Raw genomic sequence first — 20252 nt, forward strand, 5'->3', positions numbered from 1 at the left:
ATTCCTATTTCTTCAACCCCACTTGCCCTGTACAAAGAATCCTTTCAGTTTAGTTTCATTAGAATCTTGTCTCTCTACTACCCACTATGCTCCTCCTCTGGATTCATCTAATGTCCAGAGGGCTCCTGCATGGATGACTCTTTATCCCTCAGGAGTGGGGAAGTAATGCATCTAGCAGGCAATTTCTCACTTCACAACTCCATAAATTCTGGTTGCTCCAGTAGAGAGCAGAGAAAGTTATAAAGAACTGTCTTGTCTCCTGTGACTCAGGCTTCAATGCCAAGAAACCATTCATTTCATCTGCCAGTCACATATATGGACATAATCAGAAGACTCCTATGCAAATATTCAAAGGGATAGAAGGAAATAAAAAGAAACTAGGAAGAAAAAGAAAAAATATATAAAGAGACAGTAAAGGAATCAGAGTAGAAAGGGCAGAATAAGGAGAAAACTACGTCACACTAACTGTGGTTCAGTACAACAGAAAAGAGAAAGGATGAATTTGTATAGGAGGATAAATATGTCTATACATGAAACTTTTAAAAGCAAAATTTTATATAAGAATGAGTACCTCCAAATTAAATTAAAGTACCCAGATATAACTCAACATCTCTTTTCCACTTAAAAAAAAGTCGGAAATGAAATTATGAATATAAAACTTACTATATGTCATACTAACATTTAACAGTGGGACCCAAATACACTATTGTTAACTCCCAATCTTGAGGGTAGAGTACTTAGTTTGCAGATTAAACGTGAGGAGAAAAAAGATTGCGAAGAAAAGCTTAAATTACTATAAATCAGGGGAAACATCCACATATTAGAAGGAACCTATTTCTCAGAAATACACAGTAATAAGCAGAGGTCCAGTTTGCACCCTCCTCTCTGCCATCAGTAACCCCCATCACAGCAAGCCCTCCCTGAGCTGGGCAGTGGCGAGCAGCTATCATCAGGATCCCACCGGGAGGACAGAAACAAGGAGGTGGACAGGGCGGCAGTGGCAGCCGTCAAAGGACTGACCACCGAAACTCACGAGACGTACGTGAAACTCACCTCCCGTTCGGAGAGCTGCAGCGAGCATCTCCCTACACTTTAACCGCACAGAATCAGAAGTGCTTGGTGCTCGAGGAAAAGATGAAACGTAAGTGTCTCGGGCATTTGTCTCATCCTTCCTGCTGCTTGCGTTGCCGCTGGAGCTACTGCAGTACACGCACACGCACACACACACCAGAAAGAAGTCAGGAAAACTCTCTTAAAGTGAACATTGTTACTATCACTCTCTAGAAACAAAAATTTGGGGCATAAATAAATGAAACTGTATTTCAGTGACTCTTACATGAAAAAAAATTGCCTGCATATAGATGAAAAAGAAGTTAAAATTTTAGTAAAGATGACACAAGTCTCATGCCTTTTATTTTTTTAACCTTGATCATCCTTTTAAAAATTAAACTATTTTTCATACAGAAAATACACATTACAGCTCAATACAACAACTGCAAAGCAGGGATCTTGGTTGAGAGGGGTAAGGGGATGGAACCAGAGACTATGACCACTCTCGACCAAAAACGGTGGGGAAAATGCTTGAAAAACCCTGTTGCAATTAGACAAACGGGAGGTTTACACATACAACACCCCCTTCAGGATAAAAACCACGTGTAGTGAGAAGTAGTTGTGAAAACACAACAATGTCTCTTAATTTCTTCCCAGAAACATCAATTCAATCAGGACAGTTGAGCAATTTTTCCAGTCAACCTAATCATTTCCACTACTTCTGATTAACTTCTTACATTAGATTCTTAGCAAAATACCTTGCTGACTGGTTTCACCTAACTTTATCCCAGTGCAGATTTCTGCCACAAACCTTTCCAGACGAAGCCAGCCCTCTACCCCACGGATATAAGCGGCCGCGCTCGCAGACAGCCCACACGGGCAGGGCGGCCGCTCTGCAGGCCTTCTGAGTCCTGCTGCCCGTCTCCCAGAGTGCCGTCTACACACAGGTCAGTGTCTCCCGCCGCCGGCCCGAGCTTCTCACGGGCAAAGGTGAGCATTCACTCAGTTCACTCCTCTCTGTGCCCCGGGGCACAGCACCCAGCCTTCAGCTCACACCGTTGAACACGCCCTGTTTAAAACGCCACTCTCTGGCTCCTTCAAGGACGAGCTCACTCTGTGCCCGTGGCCCAATGCCTCGCTCACCCCTGGGAGCTGCCAGGAGGATGATGGGCCTTCTCTGCCCTCACGTCACCACCTCTGGAGCCACTTCTGACATCCTAAGCAGCTAACTGCACCACTTTCTCCTTAAATCCTTACACCAAGGCTAAAACCCTTCTCACCTGCAACTCACTGAAATCTAACCTTCTATCTTCCTTTAGATGATACCTCAGACTCATTTCTCCAATATTTTACAATTTTTCTTCACCGTTTGAATGAGAGAGAGAGAGAGAGAGAGAGTGTGTGTGTATGGAGATACCAATCACTTACCTCGTCAGACTTTGTACAAAATAATCCTATGCTTTTGTAGAAAGGCTCTACCCCTAAACTTCAATTACTTAAAACTGATGAAAATATACTAAGAACTTACTCCTCCTTCAATGTCTATTTAAAATATTTGTCTATACCTGTATATATTATATTCAAGGCATTAAATCATTCACTACTTTGGATGTAACACAACTGAAAGCATGTGTTAAAAAATCCATAAATTATGGCCTGTACTTTTCAAAAATATCAAGGTCATGAAAGACAATGACAGACTGAAGAATTACTCTAGATTAAAGGAGCCAGATATGATAACCAAATGCAATGTGACCCGAGATGATATTTTGGAAAATTCTTTTTCCTTTGCAACAAAAGATATTATTGGGACACATGCTAAAATATGAATAAGGTCTGCAGATTAGGAAAAAGTATCAGATTAATGTTCAGATATTGTTCTTTGTATTGTGGCTATCTGTGAGAAAATGTCCTTGTTATTAGAAAAAACACATTGATGTATTTAGCATCTAGGGGTACACAGGGCATGACGTCTGTCAATTATCCTTGTCTGGTTCACACTAACCCTCGCGTGTGTACTCACTTGTGCACACACATGCGTATCCATGTATAAACATCACTGGGGCAATCTGGGAGCGCTCCGCGCTAGTCAGACCATTGTCTAAAGGCCCAAATTACCTCAAAATAGTTAGAAAAAACTGAATACAGTTTATTAACAACTGGTGTTTAACCCTATCTTTAGCTTACCTTTTTTATCATCAAGTTAGTTAGTACTTATACATAAAAAAAACAGCGTAGGGGATATTAATCACTGCTGATTAATAAAAACTGAGGAGTACGTTACCAATCTGGGGAAAATACGGAGAAGTAAATGAAGTTAAAGTAGGTGGCCTAAAATGTGCGTGTGTGAGAATCACCTGAAGGGCTTGTTAAAACACGTGGCTGGCACCACCACCAGAAACCCCGGTTCTGTAATTCCAGGGTAGAGCCCAAGAATCTGCTTTTCACAAAGCTGCCAGGTTTGCTCCTGGGGACCACGCCTTGAGAACTACTGCTCTAAGTCAAAGTCAAGCCTCCCAAGAACAGAGGGTATGTATTTAATCTACTGAATACTAGGCACATCCCTGATCACATCAACATGGGGACACGGCACAGTTCACTGCATGTCACAGGAAAGAATAAATGCAAAGCCCTCTTAAGTGGCAAAGGAATAACTTGAACTCTTCATTACTGAACACGTTTTAAGTTCTTTCAACAAACAGCTAAATTGGGAAGGAAAACAGAACCATGAAGAGGAGAAACGGATTCAGGGACAAAAATATCTAAAACAGAAATGTGGCAAATAAAGGAAGTAACCACGTGAATCCTAGTCACCTAGTCAGTCCCCCCACTACCAGCTCTCCCAGTGCCACCCCAGGGCCCATCCAACTACACTCGCCAACTGCAATGTAAATCATTTCTCTTTTACGTAGTATCTTCTAACTCTCTTTTAAATTTCCAAGAAATCTTATAAGAAACCTTAGATATTTGGCTATATACATTTAGACTGATTCCGTGTGACTGGAAAAAAGAAAGAGGAGTACAGACATGGGATCATAAGACCACGGAGGAAGTGACGGTCAAATAAAACTATGACTTCCAACATAAATGAGTTTCCATAAAGTGAAATACCTTTCCTCTCTTGCTTCAGGGCTATTCTGTGATGTAACTGCAGTATCTTTTTTCTTTTCTTCAGAGTCTTTATCTGTTGATGGTCCATCTGAAAATTTATGAAATTCCTAAGTTGTTAGCACTTGTTCAAACAAAACAAGACAAAACAAAACATGGGACTGCTATATGTTATCAAGCTATTTATGCAAGCAAAAAAAACCCCACTAAAATCCTAAGTTTTTAACAAGTAAATGAAGTTTACACAAGCTATTCTATTAGCATATGTACATGGCTGCTCAGTGGGCATTCCCAAATAAACTCCTTCATTTGGTGAGAACCATAAATTCATACGCCTGTGGTAACATAAAAGGTAGAAAATTATTCAGAACAAGGGAAGGAAAGAATATGGAAAAACATTAGCACTGTCATTTAAAAACTGAAAGTGCAAAGCATATACAGCAATATCGTTTTGATAATTTTTCATGAAGTCAAAAAATTTGAGGTGGTACTCAAAATACAAATAAATATTTCAGGGATAGTAAACAAAGAACATTTTCATAGAATATACTTCAGGATTATTAGTTAGGCCTACCCAGCACCTCCTCTACCTTAAATAATCTGTAAACTAATACAGATTATTAATACTAATAAAGCACAAGCTTTAAGACTTAAGGAAGTGAGCAATTAGACATGGGGAAATAAAGTACATAAAATAGGTTGGGTCAAGGCAATAGTTCAGCACTGAAAAGAAACATTCATGTTTTTTGTTTTTTGTTTTTTTTTTGCGGTATGCGGGCCTCTCACTGTTGTGGCCTCTCCCGCTGCGGAGCACAGGCTCCGGACGCGCAGGCTCAACAGCCATGGCTCACGGGCCCAGCCGCTCCGCGGCACGTGGGATCCTCCCAGACCGGGGCACGAACCCGTGTCCCCTGCATCGGCAGGCGGACTCTCAACCACTGCGCCACCAGGGAAGCCCAACATTCATGTTTAAATCAAGCAAAACAGCCTGGACGCTAGGTTCAGAAAACGTTTGGATGTACTGTGTAACCCACTGTGATCCACAGTTTGATCCCTACACGAGCTGCATAAATAAGAACTACATACATAATTCCATTCTCCACACCCCTCTGCATAGAATACAGAAGAACAAACATTCAACCGTGTAGCAGGACCACCTAGGCAACTCTAGGCATGTCCTCGTGCTCAAGCTCCCATCCCAAACCATTCCATCCAAATCTCTGGTGGTGAGGCGTGAGTGTCACCAGATGACCTAATACACCAACCTGGATGACACTGACTGACTAAGAATGGTCCCAGTCACAATTCTAGAACTTCACTTATAAATGTCAGGGTGACCAAACCTGAAACACAATTCAAGTCCCTATGACACACGTCAGTTCTCACACACCAATTTTACTGCTCCCTTTATTCTATAATTCCCCTGGAAGGCCTAAAGATGCTACAGTATTGTGAGGTAGAAAACAAAGATCAATAATGACATTACAGAATATAGCAAGGACTAAGACGTACTCCCAAAATAACAGGCAGAAAGCTTCGGAAAGGTGATATAACCAGGCGATACTGTCTAACAAGGGTCCAGTGATGGCGGGGGAGCAGTAAAGCAGCTCTAGTGCAGTGTGTACTGGGGCAGTCCTCTGAGAAGGCAGGGCAGTAGAGGTATGACCAGTCTTAAAAACATTCCTACTCTGTGAACAGAGTGCCGTGGGTAATACAGCGGAACCCCGGGAAGTGCTCCAGCTCTGGACTCAGACTGTCTGCAGATCACATCCCACCCTGGCTACTCACCACCGATCCAGCTGCGCACAAGGTCCCTAATCTCTCAGTGCCTCGGCGGCCTCATCATAAAGTGTGGGTTACAATAGCACCGGGCACACTGGATCGTCAGGAGAACTAAACGCACTAATACAGGTCAATGCTTGGCATATCTTAAGTATTCAAAACTGTGCTACCTAGAAGCAGTAGTAGATCTTCCAGAAATCTAGCTAACAATCTAAAGAAAAAGATTTAAGGGGAGAGATATTCATCACCCAGTAGATTATTCTGAAGCCAATAAAAATAAGCTACGATGATGGAAAAATACAAAAAAATTTCACTGAAAAGACAGTATAAGTAAGTATACAGAGCATAAGTAAAATTATAGTTGAAGCAAAATTCATGCACCAGGAGGAAAAAGAGGAGAAAATACAAGATATTAACTGACAGTTGTATTTAGAGAGAGATTTAATAAGGATGATTTTTCCCTCCTCCAACTCTCCAAATTTTATTTAATGAACATGTAAATCTTTTAGGATAAATAAAAACATTTTTAAAGAAGAACTTGTACTGATAATACCTCCAATAAGTATACAAGAGTAAAACTTCTTTAAGATTAAATGAACATAACTGCAACGTCCACCCTTTTCTCCCACAAAACGTAAACCATTCTTTCCAGAAATAAAAATGTACATATATGGTCCTTAATCAACTTCCTGTTGCTAATTTTAATTACTTTAGAATGTGGAATGAATTTAAAATTTAAATGAAATATAGTTTCAGTCTGTCTTTAAAGATCAGCCTTTTTTAAAAAGCTTTTTATTCGGAAAGAACTCGACAGTCGCACAGATGTTATAAGAACATTACAAACAGCTTTACTCAGACCCCTCCCCCCCCCGACTGTTAACATTTTGGTACGCTTCCTTCCTCACTCATTCATCCCCCAGCCCCCGGCACGCACGTACACACGCATGTGCAGACACATACACACTCACACGCACCACTGTGTGCACAAAGACACATCTCTTTTGAACCATCGGAAAATGAGTAGCAGATACTATGCTCCCTTATCCCTAAATACTTCACTATGAATTCCCTAAGAATAAAGAAATTCATGTATATAACCACAGTAAGTAGATCCTGCAATGATACAAGATTGTTTACCTACCCACTGACCTTATAAAATTCTGCCAATTATCCCAATAATGATCTTTATAGCAATGTTTCTTTCTGGTTAGGAATCCAATACAGGATCATATATTACATTAGTTTTCTTAAAATTAGACTTTCTAAATTTTATAGGCTTTACAATTTTTGGTTCCTAGTTTCCAAGCTCTTGTAAGTAATAAGTCTTTTATTATTACTATTGCTGTCTATGAAATTTTAAAACCTTCACTTTTTCTATTTTCTCTTCCATATAAGGCTGATAACTGCTAGGGAAATGGCTCATTCCAGGGCTGGGTTAGATAAGTCCAACATATTTTGTGATGCCAGAATGTCAGAAAGAGATTAAAAAAAAAAAAAAAAAAACAACTGAAGGGAGCTTGTCAAAGGGACACAGGAGCCAGTTTGAAGGGGTGCCCACTGGTCAAAGCTGGGACAATGTAAATACCAAAATAAATATGAACAGTAATGGATTATAATCCATTATATAGAATAAGAATCCACGTGCCCACACTAATAATAGAAAAAGAACTGGGAGGTAAAATGAGGGTTCTTTCTTATAGAATGATGATGTATAAATACTGAAGAAGTAGAAAAGCCAGAATATCATAACTTTGCAACTTTCACTGTAAAGGGTGGTTTCGGCAACAATCAGTGGGTACTAACAGGGGGGCGGGTCCGATGGGGAGCAAGACAGTTTCAGGGTCTTAAAGTGACCACCACAGAACCCCTACTAGACACAAGAGGAAAAATCATAAACGATGCACTGCACACCTCGGCTGGGTCTCAACCTTAACACCACCCTGCCTCTGCACGTGATACCTGGGAAAGACACAACACACGTATGCAGTACCTCAACTGTGGATGCGCAACCAGATCTAGTCATGAGAAAATGCCAGATAAACCCCAAGTAAGGACATGTTATTAAAAACAAAGCAGGGAATTCGCTGGCGGTCCACTGGTTAGGACTCCGCAATTTCACTGCCATGGGCTCAGGTTCAATCCCTGGTCAGGGAACTAAGATCCCACAAGCTGCACTGTGCAGTCCAAAAAAACAAAACAAACAAAGAAACAAAAACCCACACACAACAACAAAGGGGGGAGGGGGGAGGGGTGTGCATTCTTCAAAAGTCAATGTACTAAAAGAACTATTCCACACTGGCAGACTAGATTACATGGCCCTGGACTGGGTCCTGTTCTGGAGGAGAGAAAAGCTGGAAGGGTCATTACTGGGACAACTGGCAAAACTGCAACATGCACTGCAGAGTAAGGTACTGCACCGATGTTAAATTTCCTGAATTTCCTGTATTATGATTACATAAGAAAATAAACTTGTTCCAAGAACACACACACTTAAGTATTAAAGAGTAAATAAAGCATGACAGAGGCAACCTATTCACAAATGGTTCAGGAAAAATATGTGTGTGAGAGTATATACATACGGAAGAGAGAGAATATGACAAAACAAATATGGCAAATGTTAAAAATTAATGATCTAGAAAAAGGACATGTTGAGTTCTTTTTATTATTCTTGCAAATTTTCTGTAAGTTAGAAAACTATTTCAAAAACCTTTTCCAAAAGTGTCACACCTTCCCCTTGGAGGAAAATTTTCTTCTTAAAGAGGCAATTCAGTTGTAAGTGTTGAAAAACAAGAAAGCTAAATCTGACTAGTTTAAAAAGTAGAACCCTCAAGGAAGTCAAACTAAAGCTCCCTCCCATATTATAAAGGCACTGATTTCAAAACATCTATATTCATTAAGAGAAAAAAAACTCAACAACCCAATGTCTGAAGAAACCAGAACATCATAAATATATGTAATGGAAGATCGATTATACCTAATAACTTTTTCCAGGATTTGATGAGGGACTTTGCTAAAGATGTAACTTCTTCATCTGTGCTCTGCTTGCGAATAGCATTCACTGACATTCCGATTCTTGTGGACTGCAAGGCAATGACAAAAAAATACGTATAAGCGATTTTATTTCAGGCAATTCACTGTTTCCTTTTCTTCTTTCCCAGATGCCTGTTTCCATTTTAGAACAGAAAAAAAATCAATTATCTGAATTCTTTTGGTGGTAGACTGTAGACTTAAGACACAGACATCTTCAAATCAAACATTAGATGCATCAAGGTTCTCATCACTGAGACCTGCAAGCATGTAACCTGCTACTAAAGTAAGGCTGGTTAACTAGCAAAATGAAATCAGTCTTTCCCACAAGAGAACAGAAGATAAAGTGTCTGTGTTTGTACACAAGGCAGGCTGATGCAACCACGGCTAACACACGCATTTTGCTTCTCTACATTCTCCTACAGATTACTCTGTACACCACCTGTTGCAACTTGTAAGGACACCCAAACAAATACCACCACCCACAGAGGTTTAAACACCAGCACATAATCACAGATATTAAGAATGGACGTCACAGAACACAGGTAATTTGACTTGTGGCGACACTACGTGCCCAGGGTTATGCTGGGAGCGTCCATACTCATTACCCTTCCTAACAGCCCTTTAAAGTTGAGATCATTATCCCTATTTTTAAAGATGAACAGACTAGAAGCATCAATAAATAACTGCCCATGAAAAAAACAAAATAACTGCCCAGCATCACACCACTACTAACTGGCAAAACTGGATTTTAATCCAGGTCTGTTACCTCCAAAGTCCATGCTCCTTCCAACACATCAACGGTTTTCAAATTGTGCTTAAAGAACACAAAGGCTATGACAGGCCAATTATGGATGGTAAATGGTAAATGGTAAATTTAGTAAGTTCAGGTTGTCAGTAGAAAATCTTTCAAAATATGGATATGGATATGGAAGAACAAAATAACAAAAGGAATTGTTAGTGAGAAAAAAAAAGAGACGGGAATCCCTGCTATAAACTTTAAGGCCGAGAAATAAATGGGTCCTTAAGATTTCCTTTTAAATAATTCAATGTACTCAACAAAGAGAATCGGGACAGTTGCTGAAGAGTCTAGAATATGTGTCTGGCTGGAGTGCCCTGTGTTCTCTCTTGGAGAGCTGAGCAAGGCGGATGAAGGTTCCACAGCAGAGAGACACAGGGGACTCACGACTCTAAAACCCCAAGATGATTTGAGATTAGTGTTTTGGGGATTCTTTTCCCACAGAAAGTGGCTTCTTTCTTGTAGAAAATAATATGTTCTCAGAACTCTTTTCAGTGAAGAAAAGACTTTCAGAACTTTAAAATGTTTTAGAACTTCTCTAAAGCACTACTTCGTTAGCTGGTGTAGCAGGCACTTCAATGCAGAAAACCTTCCAGAGGCAGGTGCCTGGGCGGATGGCACAGCTCAGTCTCGTGGTCTCCGAGCTGCCCCACGGGATGCTGCTAACGTGCTGACTGCTACCGCCCCGAGGCCTGTGGCGCCCCTCCTTCCCCAGCGCCCGACCCCCGCCTAGAAGAAAACCCAATTTTGGAATGAGTGGAGGAAATAACTTGAGTCACTAATACAGTTCTGGAGCTTGGGATCAACATGGATTGGCAAAGAAAATGGGACTTTAGGAGGTGGTCAGAGGCGAGCAAAGGTATAAGGAGATTATGAACAAACGTGTGCTGTAGGGTGACTGCTTTTTAATGATCACAGAATGTTCTGATCGCTAAAGAGACCAAACCTAAGCTCTGCTTAAAACCTAAGAAAACCCATAAGGAGAACACAGGGATCTGTACTAAACATACTCACCTAAGGGAGAGATTGTCCAGTCAAGAATAATGAGAAACGAGGCTGTGGAGGTAGAGTGAAACACTAAGAGTATTTGAGTAAGTTTGTTTCTTCCCTTTAGGAGGTATTTTGGGAAGAGTAGAAGAAAGTAGAAAGAGGAAAGGACTATGAACCTATCTGACAGTACTGCTCTAGGATATAAACTCAGCTACACAGCAGAATCTACATCCGTTTCACAGGCATCTCAAAACCCAATGGATCCAAAATTATCCTTATCTCCTTACCCTTCCACCTTTATTTCCTCCTCATCCCAACGCCGCCACATTAGGTTTCCTTGAATTTTGCTTTCCTGTAAAATGGCACCATCTACCCAGTCACCACGGCAAACACCTCAGTCATCCTAGACTCCACCTTCTCCTTCACCCCCCATCTGGTTGGCTACCAATTCTTGTAGGTTGTCCCTCAACAACAAGTACCCCTTCTCTCCACTCCTACTGCTACACCCTTAGTTCAGGCCCTCATCACTGCTCCTTGAGCACCTGCGTCAGTCAACAAGCTTCCCGATTCTTCCTCCCTGCAAACCTGGGCACGCACTGCCCCGCCCCCCGCCGCCTGGCAGGATGCTCTCAGGACCGCAGCTGCAGCCCTGCATGCCAGCCAGCCTGTGTCTTCAACCCTGCATCAGACTTCCTCCACCTGAACAGGTCGCACTGCTTCCACATCCTGCTTTCTCTGCTGGAATACCATTCCCGGTCCTATCTGCCTAGGGAGAACCTATTCATGTTCTGAGACTCAGTTTACGCTTTATCACCATATGAAGGCTTTCCTGAGCCTCCCAGGTTAAGGAATCAGATTAAGAAGTAAACTTCTTTGTGCTTCTCTTTTGGCCTACCTATAACAAACACAATAAATCCCCCATATACAAACCTTCAAGTTGCGAACTTGCAAAGATGCGAATGGGTGTTCGCATGTCCAATCACATAAGTTAGTTCTATCTGAGGAGGCACTGTTAGTGTGTGAAGCACAGGACCCGCACGTGGAACGGTGCACGAAGGTTGCAGAGGCCGTTCAGAATGCAATCCAGTGCTACCGTGTCATCTATGATGAGAAAAAAAGAGCTGCTACCCAGACATCACTGGACCGTTTTCTCAAGAGGGTAGATAGAATTGAATCCAGCAAGGAACCAGAACCTGTGCCATCAGCGTCAGGCGTGAGTGACATTGCAGGTCGCCCTCCATCTCCTACCATCTCCCACCTGCTCTCCCTCCTCCAGTCAGCAACTCTTCCTGCCTGTTCACTCGATGCCAGCCCCTGGATGCCAGCTGTTATACCGTGCTATTGTACTTTTCAAGGTACTGTACTGTAAGATTAAAAACGTTTTCTTTCTTTTTTGTTTTTTTATGTATTCTTTGTGTGAAAAGTATTATAAACCTATTACCATACAGTACGATATAGCCGATTGTATTGGTTGGGTACCTAGGCTAACTTTGTGGGACTTACAAACAAATTAGACTTATGAATGAGCTCTCAGAACGGAACTTGTTCGTATGTAGGGGACTTAGTGTAAATCCTATACAGACTTCTATCTGGGCAACTATACCTTTCTGTTTGTTTACATGGCAGTTTTCCTCTACTAGACTTGAAGCTCAATGAGGGGGAAAGACCATATTTTATTCATCTTTATAACCCGAAACAATTTCTAATCCTAATAAAAACTCAAAAGTTTGTTATATAAATACATAAACTTTCCAAGGAATGAAGCATATAAAAAAATCAAAAGTATGTTATAAATGATAACCCTACCCAAACTGCACACCCTCTATAAAACTACACATCTCTTAAACAAACACTGAGGTTACTGTTGTTTTCAATGTGGTTATCCCCACACAGAACTGCTAGGATAAGGCCACACCTAGGTGGTGAGGTACTGACACAGACTCAAGGTTATTCTCAGAACTGATCTGCCAGAGCTGCCGATCCTTGGACAGGAGATGTGAACTGAGAAGACAGGACTTTATGACTTGCTTCCTTTCTCCTTCTTGGTTCTATTCTTAGAGGAGGCATTCTTAACCTTTTGCCCACCATGGATCCCTTTGGTAAACTGAAGCTTATGGACCCCTCCTCAGAATGCTTTTAAAATGGATTAAATAAAATACATAGGATTACAAAAAAAAGCAGTTATATAAAGTTACAAAATGTTTTCTTAAGTGTGACACAGTAATATATGTGCTCCATTATTGAAACATTAAATAAGGCCTAGCATAACATATAAGAGCTACCAGGATAATGGGCAAAAACACACGTCAATATATCTATAACATGTATATCTACAACATGAGGTTAAAATATCTGTGATTTCTTTCAGTTAGTCATAAATACTAATTCACCTGTGGTTTACTGCCTTCATAATTGAAAGAAATGCTTGATTTCAGTTAGATATTAGTGAAAATACACGTGATTTTTTTTTTCCTCAACCACGTACACACCCTTGTCACCCTTCCCTAAATTCTGACTTAATGGAATGGAAATATCAAAGGCGGCACTCATGGATAATAAGAAATGTGTAGTAGAAAACAGCTAGATTCATCTCACAATTCAGTTTCCTTTTTAACATTCTGACTTGTGTTAAAGTTGTTTTTTTATGTTTTAGTCCTGCTGCAACATTAAGACTTGAGTGATGACTACACAACGACGACCAGACACCCGACTGTGCACAGGGCAGGCCGGCGGCGCTGAGAGAGGGAGAAGAGCGAGCGACCCTTGCACCCTCACCCTCAGGCCAGCTTCAAGCAGCACAGCTGGCGACCGCAGATCCAGAAAGGGAAATCTTGGGGGATCAAGTCAGGGCCAAGGGTCCAACTTCCTTTCATAGTGAGTTTCACTTCCACTGTCAACCTCGGAGGGTATGTTTTATTCTTCCTGAGAAAGGCATCATTTTTCTATAATGGTAACTTAGAAGACTACTGATTTATGTTACCATCTCAAAAAAACAAGTTAATAATGTCTCACCATAACAGGAAAATACAAAAATACCTATTCAAAAATTATGATACATATTAGCACATACCTGTAATAATTCCAAGGTCATGGGAATATTCTTAAGCTCCTTCAGTAAATCCAATGCTCCAGCCTGTAAAATAAAATAATTTCAAATTGAATTTCCCAGATAGTAAAGCAAGGAGTAACTAGAGATCTAAATTTATATTTTCCTATCCACAATTCCCTAGGGCTCACTTATTCATGTGAGGGGAATGGTATATAGATATATAGATGAGAGAGAGGGAGAGAGAAAGAGTTTTCCAAACAGGGGTTGCAACTCACTAGAGGATCATAAAATGCATTTACTGGGTTATAACCAGCACCTAAGTGTTGTTTTGTGAAAGTTTACTTTCAGCCGTATTTGTCTATATGTGCCCCAATTACAAATATAAAATGTTTCTTACTGTGGTGGTACAACACACCCCAAAATTCATGTAGGGCAGCTGCCTGGGGACATGGGAATGGCGGCGGTGGGGAGGGTCCCCAAAATGCCGCAGCACCTCCAGCATTCGTGAGGGGCATCACTTCCCTGGAATTCTCACGAGGCCCCTGTACCTCGCTGCTCAGTCACAAGAACACTGCTGTCTACCTGATTCTTGCAAAGCAGTAAAAAGCAAATTCTGAAAGGAAATCCACAGTTAAGATCTGCGTTAAGCTCGCAGGCCAGGTGCCACCTAGAGTCAAAGGTTCCCACTTAGCTGAGGAAGACGGAACAAACCTGGAAGCTTTATGGAGAGCGCTAAGGTTAAAAGGGGAGAAGCAACAGCGCCACCTGCAGCTTGTGGCCAACGTTCCAATCTGATATTCACTCCCATTGGCCATATTTCAGCTCCTCTAAGACATCCACTTAATCAGTCATATTTCGTTTAGTCTAATAGTGACTTAATGTACTATATTTGGACAAATCATTATTCCACATACTACTAACAAAAAAACTATTAAACTACGGTAAACTTTTTTATCACCTCTTTTTACTTTTGTAATTCCTTTAGACTTGGAATTTTTATCATGTATCACCGTTTACATACAGAAAAAGAAAAATATAATCAAAACTGGCTAAGGCGGTTCTAAAACTAAGTCGCACTCAGAGTCTAATGCTTATAAATTGTTTACTGACTCGGATTCAATATCTGTCTTTAGCCCACAAAGAGTTGGTATCAAAACACTAGTAATGCACCACTTCACAAAAGAATCCATAGAAGAGCTCAGAGCCACTAGCTCTCTGTGGGCACTGAGGTGCGCGGGGCTCACTGCCTTCGCCCCCGCTTCTCTGCTACCATTTGGTCCCTCGAGGGTCGAAGAACACTCCACTACTCTCTCAGATTTGCTTCCAAGCCACTGACACCCGTTCCGCAAATGTCGATGCTGGGTTTGATGCTCTGCCTGTGAGAGTGCATGCCAACGGCCATCTGGCCAGCAACATGTGTAACTCATTCTGCTTTCTGAAATGTTAAAATATGAAAACTAGCACCCTGCGAACCAGTGAAACACAGCACACCCAGGGAAAACAGAAAGCCCTGCAACACATCCCTCATATGCACCCCAAAGGAAGAAACAAGCATGGAACCTCATGGTATCAGTATATTTCTTAAATTTAAAATCAAGCAGAGGTTTCCAGTCAGATAATTTTTCCATTTAAAGTTGACAGACAGACATGGCTGTAGAGAATAAAACAGTATTGACTCTTCTGGCCACAAACAGAGACATCATTTTAATTTAACCCAGTACCTTATAAATAAAAACTTAAGTTCAAAAGAAATTATGAAACAGACTATTATGAAGGATGTTAATGATCCACTGCTTACAGATTCCTTTTGATCAAAAAATTCTATAATTTTTCTTTAGAGGCAACTAAAAATAGTAAAACATTAGAGTTGTTAAAAAATAAAACACTGACTTTAAATTTACTATTAATCAAGAATTTCTATAGGCATGACATTTTTGTGAGCGAGTATCTTCAATCCCGTATCTGCAAATCTCCAAACCAAAATCCTTTGACAACCAAGACTTCTCATTTCTCACAGATTTTCAGTAAACTCACTTGGCAGCAACATCTCATCTCAACAGATGCATGAAGCTATTTATGTTCTACTTATCCCACTTAATGCGAAAATGCTGCATTTCACTACAGAAATGCTAATATGATTACTGGGAACTTCCCAGATCTCACTGAGGATATTATGAAATATATGATGTTTGTACTATATCATCTTTATAACCCTGAAAAATTTGGAATTCTCAAATATATCAGACTCTAAAGGTTTTGATTGCGAGACTGTGGGCCTGTATCCTTATCTACCATGGATGTTTTTCTTCTACCCATGTCTCCATGGTCTTTCTGAACGATTTCTGACCTAGGATCAATTAAAAAGGAAGACAGGACTTCCCTGGTGGCGCAGTGGTTAAGAATCTGCCTGCCAATTCAGGCAACATAGGTTCGAGCCCTGGTCCGGGAAGATCCCACATGCCGCAGAGCAACTAAGCTCGTGTACCACAACTACTAAGCCTGCGCTCTAGAGCCCGCGAGCCACAACTACTGAAGCCCACGTGCCTAGAGCCCGTGCTCCGCAGCAAGAGAAGCCACCGCAATGGGAAGCCCACGCACAGCAACGAAGAGTAGCCCCCGCTCGCCGGAACTAGAGAAGGCCCGCCGGAACTAGAGAAAGCCGATGCGCAGCAACGAAGACCCAACGCAGTCAAAAATAAACAAATAAATAAATTTATAAAAAAAGAAATAAACAACTATGATGATCTGGGTGAGTGAAAAGGGCAAAAAAGAGATGATCGTATATTAATTCAGTGACAAAAGCTTTTGAGTCACTGTGTGCCAATCGCTGTGTTAGACACTTTACACGCAGTATCTCATTTCATCTTTACAGAAACCCTACGGAAGAAGGGAATCTTATCGTCCCCGTTTTACAGAGGAGGAAATTAAAGCCCAGGTAAGTTAAGAAACTTGCACAAGGTCACATGATTACTAACTAGAAAAGGTGAGATTTACCCCATTCTGTCAAAGGACACTTACTGCCTCTCAACAAATACCCAACTAGCACCATGTGCCAAGCTCTGCTCTGTGTTGAGGACACAGCAATGAGCACAACAGAAACCCTTTCTGACCTCAGCGAATTCAAAAACGGGCAGAAATCTTTGAGCATCTACTTCAAACCCTCAATTACACAAGAAAAAAACCTTAAACTCAGAGAAGGTAAGTGACTTGCCCAAGGCCACACTGTTGGGTAATGTAAAGGGACAAGAATCCAGTTTCCTGACCCTTACACCACTGCTCTTTCCATTCCATAACCCCTCCCCCACCCCCCGTGGCAGTTCTGCTCTGTGAACTCCGGTGAACAGCATTATCAAACAGTCCCCAGTCATCACCTGCCTCTAAAGGTCAAGTCTACTAGATTGCAGCATCTCCTATAGACAATGATGCAAGAGAAAGAAAAATTCTACCTTAACTTCCAGAGTCAAATTTAGTTCATAGTACTGGCGAAAAAATAAATAGCTACCACACTACCATATTACATGGTGGTACTCCTACTTGTCAACAGAAGGAAGTACTTCTATAAAATATGGTATACTGAAAACCCAGTATATACAAGACTGTACAGGATACAAAAATCCTTCTCTTCAAAGAGATGTAAGAGAGAAGGAGCAATATGGAATATACAGTTAAGAACACGGGCTATACCTATATGATTGATCTAGATTCAAATCCATGTTCTGTCATTTCCAAATTATAAGATATTGGGAATGTTACTTGGTCTTCTCAAGCTTCAGCTTCTTCATATGTACATGAGCATAATATGCCAACCTTGAGTAGTTAAAATGGTCAAATGAGGTAATGTAACACATATGAAGTATCAAATTAGAGTGCCTAACACAAAGGAGATGGTTGATAAGAGGTATAAAAGATATAAAAATTATCTGTTTCTACCATAATAATATTCTCAAAGAGCCATAACGCCAGCATTTTAAGAGAGCATTATTTAAGCTCAATCAACTCAAAAACAATTCTTACTAAGAATTATGATGAGATTGTAAGGTCTAAAAAATTAAGATGCTACTTATTTTTTTAAAAAGGAAACAAATTATAAATATTTGAGTTACAGCTCACCAACATCACTATAAACTAGGAAATATAAATTTACTATGTTGCCTCAAATTTGTAGTTATTCTACACCAAAAGCACAGCAACAAAAGAAAAAAATATATAAAATCAACTTCATAAAAATTAAAAGCTTGTGGGAATTCCCTGGCAGTCCAGTGGTTAAGACTCAGTGCTTTCACTGCAGTGGCCTGGGTTCAATCCCTGGTGAGGGAATGAAGATCCTGCGAGCCATGCAGCATGGCCAAAAAATGAATAAATAAAAATTAAAAAATAAAAGCTTTTATTTTTATTTTATTGAAGTATATTAGTGGTTGGGGTAGATATGGTGACTACTTAATGGGTTACTTAATGGACAGTTTCTATCTGGAGTGATGAAAATGTTCTAAAATTAGATAGTGGTGATAGCTGCACAAATCTACAAATATATTAAAAACCACTTAATTGTGTACTTTAAAACGGTGAACTGTAATGTACAGCTAAATAAAGCTGTTATAAGATTGTGCAGTCATTCTAAATTTCAATTTATGCTAATTAATCTAACCCTGATAGGGAAACCAAAGTTTTCTTTCTAACCCAGGTACAATAAAGACTTAGAAATGTACATATTTCAGGTATCCCTGCTCCTAGGAAATTCTAACACCTAGTTTCAGTTTCTCTCTCTGCAATTTAATTCTACTCAGCCCTAAGCCTTCAGTGCAGAAAAAATACACAAACCTCAACACCCCACAAAATGTGTCTGTGAGCTTGAAAATTCTATGCTCTCACCTGACTCCTCTTTCTACAGTCTAGTGCTATAAATCCTTTACAAAGATAACCCAGAAGGTTTTTTAGCCTTTACCATATCCTAGGCACTGTCAAGAATTTCATATTCATCTTATCTTTACTAAACTATCTCCAATTTACTACCAAGAAAGACATTTTAGAGATGTTAAGAAACTTGCCTAAGATCACACAGCTAAAGTTCAGAAGAGCCAGGATTTGAATCAAGATTAGGAGTCAAAGACTTGCTTATTGATAAAGTCAAAATAACAAGAAAAAAGCTATGTAAAAAACAGCTAATACCCTGGGGCTTCCCTGGTGGCGCAGTGGTTAAGAATCCACCTGCCGATGCAGGGGACACGGGTTTGATCCTGGTCCGGGAGGATCCCACATGCCGCGGAGCACCTAAGCCCATGCGCCACAACTACTGAGCCTGCGCTCTAGAGCCCGCGAGCCACAACTACTGAGCCTGCGCTCTAGAGCCCGTGCGCCACAACTACTGAGCCCGTGCACCACAACTACTGAGCCTGCGCTCTAGAGCCCGCGAGCCACAACTACTGAGCCTGCGAACCACAACTACTTAGCCTGCGTTCTAGAGCCCGCGAGCCACAAGTACTGAAGCCCACGCGCCTAGAGCCCGTGCTCCGCAACAAGAGGAGCCACTGCAGTGAGAAGCCCACACACTGCAACGAAGAGCGGCCCCCGCTCGCCGCAACTAGAGAAAGCCCGCGTGCAGCAACGAAGACCCAACGCAGCCAAAAATGAATAAATAAATAAATTTTAAAAAATACATTATTTTTTTTAAAAAAGCTAATATCTGAAAATTTGGCACTAATTCACGTGGTTCATCATGGCCTCAAAGCGTGTACTGTTTAAGATCAAGTACACACGTGGGGCAACACCCTGGGTAGTACCAGGTCAAGACACTGTTGGGGTATTTAGGGAAACCCGTCTGCCCCACGACAGCAAGTGCCCTGGTCGTACAATTGTACCCAGGCAAGGTTCAGATACAGATGCAAGGGTCTTCTAGAGATGCTGTAGTTGAACAGAGTAGTACTGGCTTTGAAACAAAATAGATTTAGATTCACATCTTCATTTGGCCTCTTTGTAGCTATTAAGCTTAAGACAATTAACTTTCTAAATACTTCATTTCCTCATTTTTAGAATAGAGATAATACTTATCTCAATAAACTGTCTGAGGAATAAATGAGATAAGGTAGGTAACTTAGTAGAATGCCTAGCTCAGAGTAATAGCTCAATAAATGGTAGCTGTTTTATTATTACTTAAAAGTGACACCTACGGTTTTATTAAAACAGTATCTAATAACAGCACTTAAACTTCAATTCAGAGGATAACTATTACATTTCAAGCAAAGTTTACTTTTTCACAGTATCAAAATAATATAAAAAATAACTCAGAGAAAATCTGGAAACCACACACACAAAAAAGAGAAACAAATCTACCATAATCCTAAAATCCCCAGAATGACTTCTGTTAAATTACTGAACACTTAAAAAGCTATTAATGGGCTGCTGATGTGCTCTGGAGGGCAGGGAGGGAGAGTCATTCAGACCATTTCCCTT

At 40.7% G+C, this 20252-nt stretch overlaps 1 protein-coding gene across 2 annotated transcripts in view; it reads right to left on the bottom strand.

Annotated features, from left to right (window-relative positions):
- LOC308630364 (transcription elongation factor A protein 1) overlaps window positions 1-20252 on the bottom strand; it is a 59241-nt gene that overhangs the window by 10673 nt on the left and 28316 nt on the right. For both annotated transcript variants that reach the window (XM_081258980.1, XM_081258979.1), the window contains 4 exons: window positions 13827-13889; window positions 8915-9020; window positions 4162-4249; window positions 1054-1199 (listed from right to left, as the gene is read on the bottom strand). In XM_081258980.1, the coding sequence (XP_081115106.1) occupies window positions 1054-1199; window positions 4162-4249; window positions 8915-9020; window positions 13827-13889 (403 nt within the window). The remainder of the gene's footprint in view (window positions 1-1053; window positions 1200-4161; window positions 4250-8914; window positions 9021-13826; window positions 13890-20252) is intronic.

The sequence above is a fragment of the Mesoplodon bidens genome (assembly GCF_964165515.1).
Source record: "Mesoplodon bidens genome assembly, chromosome: 16".
Classification (NCBI taxonomy): domain Eukaryota; kingdom Metazoa; phylum Chordata; class Mammalia; order Artiodactyla; family Ziphiidae; genus Mesoplodon; species Mesoplodon bidens.